The sequence below is a fragment of the Hypomesus nipponensis genome, chromosome 6 (assembly GCF_054491055.1).
Source record: "Hypomesus nipponensis isolate SF chromosome 6, ASM5449105v1, whole genome shotgun sequence".
NCBI classification, from domain to species: Eukaryota; Metazoa; Chordata; class Actinopteri; order Osmeriformes; family Osmeridae; genus Hypomesus; species Hypomesus nipponensis.
In genome coordinates this window covers 10,531,778-10,538,698 of record NC_140366.1, presented here as the reverse complement: position 1 = coordinate 10,538,698, position 6,921 = coordinate 10,531,778, and the positions used below count along the sequence as shown (strand labels likewise).

Below are 6,921 nucleotides of genomic sequence, written 5' to 3'. Positions count from 1 at the left end.
ATAGATATATAGTGGGGCCTTTGTAATGTTGACATGGGCCAGCACATGAAAGAAAGCATTTCTAGATCATCCCTTCATGTTGGTCAATCATTGGTCAAAAGAATAGTGGTTTAAATCAACTTTCAAGATTGCAACTGAGTAGGAATACAACTTCTATTTTAAGGCAGAGAAGGTCATGCTGTTGGTGAAGCACCTTTTGCTGAAATAAACTTAATATCCTGCTAGAAAACAAAACATAAAATGCTCTGACAGTGCTTGGACGATGCTGGACTGAATGTAATGATTCGATGGGCTACTTGCCTGTGTGCCTACCTACCTGCGTGCCCTCTGCCTTCAAGTGAGGGTTCATGTGTTTGGGGGGAGTGAGTTTGAAGGAAGGGGGTAGGATATTTTGAGTTTGATTCTTTCAAAGTCAAGCCAAAATTGCTAATTTAGCTAAACTTACTAACCATGCCATCAAGCCTTTAGCTTAACCTGTGGGTTCATGGCTGAACAATTCAAACCAGTATACACTACTCAATTAAAGCACATTTCCAAATACGTAAAATGTAATTTATCCATGAACATGACCTCGATAATGGTGTCATGCTGATCTTGCATTTGATTTAATTTCCACTTGCTGTTAATGCCGACAGTTGGCTGGGCGCAGCTACAGAGTATGAGGTTTATTGCTGTGATATATGTCGGCTGTTGGGATAGTGGAGGGTGGAGACATCCAGAACCTTCTCTGGTTCTGGCATTGGACCAGCTGAGTGACCTGCATGGACCCGTTTGACCTCACCCAGAGGAAGACAGTTGTGTCTATGAAGAAGGGGAGTCAGGTGGCTGAGTGGTTAGGGAATTGGGATACTAATGAGAAGGTTGCCAGTTTGATTTCCGGCTGTGCCGAATGACGTTGTGTCCTTGGGCAAGGCACTTCACCCTACTTGCCTCGGGGGGAATGTCCCTGTACTTACTGTAAGTCGCTCTGGATAAGAGCGTCTGATAAATGACTAAAAATGTCAATGTAAAACCGAGTATTAGCAGTCCATTAATCGTAGTTCCTGATTGATTCTAGCTTTTACAGGCGCTGAAAATGTTCCACTGGGTATTGGACTGAGTCCGATATTACCGTCGTTATCTCATGTGGTGATTGTTTTAGCACCTGCTGACAGCCAAGCATCATGGGTTGTGGGTACCAACTTCTCTCACCACAAAAAAAAACTTTAGGCGCCTGAAAAAATTCACACGTTGATCCAGTCAACCAGTAGAGATGGTCATGAGACTCCGCTGTACCAGCAGGGGACCTGACAACTGAAAATGGATCTCCCTCACACTTTCCCTCTCTCTCCTTTCCACTCCACCCTTGATAATAATGTGCACTACATCTGTCATTTGCAGTGTAACAACCTTCTCTTCTACTATATGCATACACACAACTTCCTCCATTCTCCAGCAACCAAAGTAAGAAAGAAAATGCAATTAACTGGAAATAACGATAACACACAGTACACATCCTGTCCTTGGAAATGTGGAATACCTGTACACAATGGCACCATCGTAGCAGAACTGTATCATTGTACCATGACCTGTAAAAGAGGGAGCTAGTGTACAGGAAGACTGATGATTTCAGTGGGTGAGATTTGAGAGTTATTAATGGTTCTGAAGGCACCCGCAATGGTCACTGACATACCAGAGGTATTAATGGTGTTAGGCCGATGATGGTGGCTGTTGAATGAGGTCATTGCTGGCTCCCGGAGTGCGTGAGACTCTCAGTCTGTGCTTGTCACCCTGTCTGGCTCATCCTGTCCCGCCACTAGAAATACACACATGCATGCACATTACAGAATAAACAATCACCTCCCTGTTCAAGAACTAAAGCCACAAGGTCACAACTTATACGGTAGACATGAAAACAACACTGCCTTCTGAATTCCAGGATGGTGAGGGATAGGCTGCGATCCTGCTATTCCTGTAGAGATTGGGCTCTGGATGTGTGTGTGGGTATGATCTCTGATGTCCCTCGTACACCGTATGTTGTGTTCGTTAACAGAGGTCAGACAGAGGTGCTTGTGTTTTTGCAGGCCCACCATACAACAAAAAAATTGACCAAGCACTGACAAAGGAATAACAGAGGGACGTTGGACACAGATGCAGACCCCTGGTGCTGATCTGTGCTAGTCTGAGGCAGGGACACAAGCTGGCAGGTTGCAGCCATGCCCTGGAAAAGTCTCAGGCAGTTTGAAAGTATGGAGATGATGCTAAGTGAATATAAAAGATTGTAATTGGTGTACTGTATAGAAAGTGTGTGTGTGTGTTTGTGCCCTGAGCAAATGGTCATTTTAGCATGATAAAAGATAAGTAGAGGGTAACTTAAATCCTGATGAGTGTGTCTATACAGTATGTGGAGGACTGTTTTGGGAGTTATGTGTCTGCATTCATACGTTTCACTGCTGTCTCCCATCTGTCTGCCTCCAGCTACGAATGACCGACTTCCTCACACCAAGATCTGCTCAACTCTTTCACCTCATTCTCTATTCCTCCTCCCTCCCTCTCTCTCTCTATTCTTTTACTTTACATTATTTAATTTCACAAATGTTTTCTCCTTCTTCCTTTTCCAGATAGGTCACTTGATCAATCCCTCATTCTCTCTCTCCCTGATTACTGTACAGGGACTTTATGTCTTTCACTCTGTCACATTGGCATCATGTGACCCAATGTATCCCATCTATATGTGTCCCCCACTTGAAATGGCTACTTGACACATACAATATAAATCTGTGTGTCCTATCTAAATACAGTATGTCTGGGGGTATGGCATATCCATCTAAATATGACTCATACACGGCGGCCAATGTGTCTCATGATATATAACTTGTGCTTCACAGAAGATGTCTCTGTGTAGGGGCTTCGTTTCATGGACCAGTGACATGGGTACACATAACAATAGCATGTATAATCATCAGGTATAAGACAAAAAATACAACAAAATAACAACAGACTTATTGATTTAATAATGGCACATTCATAATGTCTCCAAATAGACAAGACAGAGAGTAAAAGTAAAAAGAAAAGCAGGAAAATTTTAACTTCATTTTGACTGATTTGGTATTTGCTGAAACTTCTAGTATTATTGACGGCTTCTTCTGTTGCGCTTGTGACTGACCAAGTGACATCACAAGCAGTGAAAGGGCCACACAGGCGGTGGCCATGGAAACACCCACCCACATGACCACCGAGAGCTTCAGAGATTCATAAAAACATAACAATTTTATGAATGGCAAATGACAGAATATATTTTCATGTGAAGATTAGAGAGAGCTTTTGCTCATCTAGGTTTTGCTTTTTCATTAGAAGTATGCTTATAGTACTCTCTAATGCGAATACAGGCACACTGTGCAGCATTCATATCAAACCAATGCAACACTCTGCTTAAGAGATAGGCTACTTAACCTTAAAATTCCCTCAAGTAACAAAATCAACACAATTAAAGGAATAAAACACAAACAAAAGGAGTTTAATGACTTTAAAGACTTAGACATCACAATAAGACATATCCATTCAAATAATCCCAATGACTTTGTTATGAACATTCAAAAAGCAAAACAACTCAAGTCACTTTCTGAATTCAGTATAGTAGCATCCTCCTGCAATATACTGCAAACAGAACTGATCTGTATTTCTACCCGTACAGTTTCCGCATCTCTGACACAGCCACATTTTCAAGCGGACTTACAGCCAAAACTGCATGACTACTGAAGATGCAGAGGTGCTTTTTGTCATCAGTCAAACTAAAATGAAAAAACTTCACTCCATTCATAACAAATAAGACATAGCCGTGCTAGATGAGAGACCTGTTGGTGGTAATGGTTTTTGAGGTTGGTGAACTGCAGGTGCTACACATTACTCTGCAGGCAGCAAGGTTACTGATGCTGGCTCCAACATCCCCCTAACTGTCTTATTTCTCCATTGAGCCTTTTTTGCTAGGCTGATTGTAGTACAGTGACTGACCATGATCGAGTGTGGTGGATTGTCTGTTGTTTCATTTCAGTCAGACCTCAGTCACTGTACACTGACCATCAGGGCTGTGTGAGCGAGCACTAACGCTGGAGAAGCTGCCATCAGGAAGGGGGCTGTCGGGCTGGCTCTCCCTCCACTGCGACTGTGGCTGTCCGTGTCTTAGTTCCTGCCCCCCAAACTCCACCCTCCCCCTCTGCCTTCCCGGGCCCTCCATCTCCTCACCCTCGCTGCTACAAGATACCGATTCGTGCACGTGGCTGGCGTGAGAGGCAGTGTCCACTTCCTCCTCCTCGCCACCTTCTGGTTGGCTGATGAGGAGCTGGGAGAGTGAGTCCTCCAGAGAGGGGCGCAAGAGAGAAGCAGCAAAGACCTGATTGCCCCCCAGAACCGTTGGGGGTCGGACATATGTAGGGGGAACCAGAGTGGTGCCGGAGCTCCTCCACACCTGTGACCGCGCTGCCACATCGGCTCCGTCCACCAAACTCCCCCGCTCTGTGCGCCCTGCAGCCCCCCCTGATGTCATGGCCGGGAGGGGGTCAGGCTCCAGTCTGAGCCCGGCAACGCCCTTCTTGGGAATGTCCACCACGTCCCGCTTCATGCGTCGCCGGCGTCCGTGCTCGTTGCGCCGATACTGCACCATGTTCTCCAGGTCAGCCACGTACAGGAAGCCGGCAATCAGCATCTCCACGCTCTTTCTGCCCCTGGCCAAGGATTCCTCCAGCTCACGGCTGGTGCGCTCGTCGTACTGCCACCAGCCGTTCCTCCCCTCGTAGTACCAGGCGTGGCCGGCCTCCCCCACGCTGCCGTGGTCCCCTCTCCCCCCTCCAGCCACTGCCTTCAGCTCCTCTGGCGACAGCAGTGTGGGATGCTCTAGGAAGTCCTCGGGCACTTCCTGTCTGCAGAGGGCGCAGCGCTTGCTGTGCCAGGAGGCTCCCTTCACACACAGGAAACAGAAGATGTGGGTGCAGGGGAGGCGTACAGGGTGAATGCAGCTCTGGAGGCAGATGGCACACTCTGGGACAGATGTAGCTGAGGGGCAGAGGGAGGGGGTTGAGTCTGTGCTGGTCCCCCCCCTGGCTTCCATCACTTTAGCATCAGAGAAAGAGTTTGCAGGGGGGTCCACCTCGCCACAGTTCACCATGCTGGAGGAGGAAGACAAGCAGTGTTATGCAGGTGTGCACACACTCTTCACAGAATTGTTCACTCAATTGGTATAATGAGTTTACACCATAATTTGTTATTTAATGGTGTATTGCTCTCAATTCATGTAGCCATGTAGACCCCTATTAATTTAGCAAACGCATCAAAACTGACGTGAGGGGGGGATTTACACCTGCATGCTGAGCTAAAGCCTACACCCATCCTCTCGGTTGGGTAATGACATATTTTTAATCAGCTGACTTTCACAATAACCCAAACTGTTCACAGTGTATCAGATCTTACATTACGTCCAACATCATTGCTCTTATTATAGGGTTCTATTAACCAATGGTACACGAGCCAGCTTTCCAACAACTTGGCATGTAGTTAGTTGCTCCTATCGCGTAACTTACATAGGCTACCTAATTTTGTTTTTAGAATGCTCTTTTCGCATTTGGCTTTTAGACTGCTCTTTTCGCATTTGGCTAAGCTACTGTACAATACACAATGTATTACGCAGGGAGAAGAACGTTTGACCTTTTTAAGGTCTATCGCTGCTGAGACCTTAACCATAGAGTATACTCTGTGCCTGTGTATACACAGGCTACGTTAAAATCTTTGTAATTACATAAATGAACTAAACAATAATAGTGACGTTTTTAGCTCAGCACTGTGTGACACCCCTATTAGTAGCCTACGTTTATGTGTCACGCTAAAGTTGATATGGCTAGTCCTGGCCTAGTCTAGCAGTAGCTAGTCAGATATAAAGGGCAGCTACCACCAATGCTCGCGTACAATCACTTGCCTTTCTGTATCTGGTTCCATTTGTACTTAAATACAATCCGCTTAGACAAACATTTCGAAGATATTTGTTGTTATATCTTTAGCGTGCTACTACTGCAGGTCGGCGAGTATGCACACCGTAGGCTATCCATGGAATATCTCATCTGCCAGATAATAAGCTTAGGTAGCAATAACAATCAAGATGTAGCAGCCACTTCAGCAAGCGCTTCTAGCAGACTACTGCGAAGATTTTTTTTCAAGCTATGCGGATGCTGCCCTCCGCCGGTCGAATAGAATCACAACATGTGAGACACCCACCCCTGTGTCACCTACCGAAAACACCTCAGTGAGTGCTTAGAACTCTCAGGGCTCTCTCTCGAGGAGAAATGCATACACTGTTACACTGACGTTACATTAAAAAGGTCTTTATTGCAAGTTTGCTTGTGATAAATGATGTACGTGTATGCTTCTATATGAACAGTTATACATCAAAGATTAATAGCAAACCAGGATGCATTTTTAGCTAAATAACAATACTTGATTGACAGTTATTTCCCATAAAGACTGACAAAGACTAACCCTTCATTGAAGAGACACACCCTGAGTGAAAACCTGACCTTTCTGGCCTTCCTTGACGCAAAATAATCAATGATGTCATCTTATGAAATCTGCTCCCCTATTGAATGATTGATACTGATGAGGGCCAGGCTAGTGAGACATTCCTGGGACATGGTTGACCCAGTGTTTTCTCTAGGATTTTCTTTTTAGCAGTGGGGGCAGGTCTCTCCCTCAAATGTTTACAGCCCTATTTCTGATACAGTGGCGGCAGGAATGTAGCCGTGGTGCTTTAGTCTGCACCAAGTTCCGTCAGGCTCCGCCCACACCGATCCTGGAGCTGTGCCAGGGAAAGAGGGAGCCGCTGCTCGCCTGGTGCAGGTGGCAGACCTCCTGTCGGCCGTGGAGAGGCAGACGTAGGCCACCCTGAGGCAGAGGTCCTGT

The 6,921-nt window shown here is 45.8% G+C and overlaps 1 protein-coding gene across 1 annotated transcript; it reads right to left on the bottom strand.

The window, feature by feature from the left end:
* Positions 1-2,970: 2,970 nt before the first annotated feature.
* On the bottom strand, positions 2,971-6,194 carry LOC146286998 (E3 ubiquitin-protein ligase rnf146-like). The gene is made up of 2 exons (XM_084700150.1): positions 5,945-6,194; positions 2,971-5,141 (listed from the first exon to the last, which is right to left on the bottom strand). Exons 1-2 carry the CDS (start codon positions 5,962-5,964, stop codon positions 4,031-4,033), a joined length of 1,131 nt encoding a protein of 376 aa, XP_084556276.1. The 5' UTR covers positions 5,965-6,194; the 3' UTR covers positions 2,971-4,030.
* Positions 6,195-6,921: the final 727 nt, after the last annotated feature.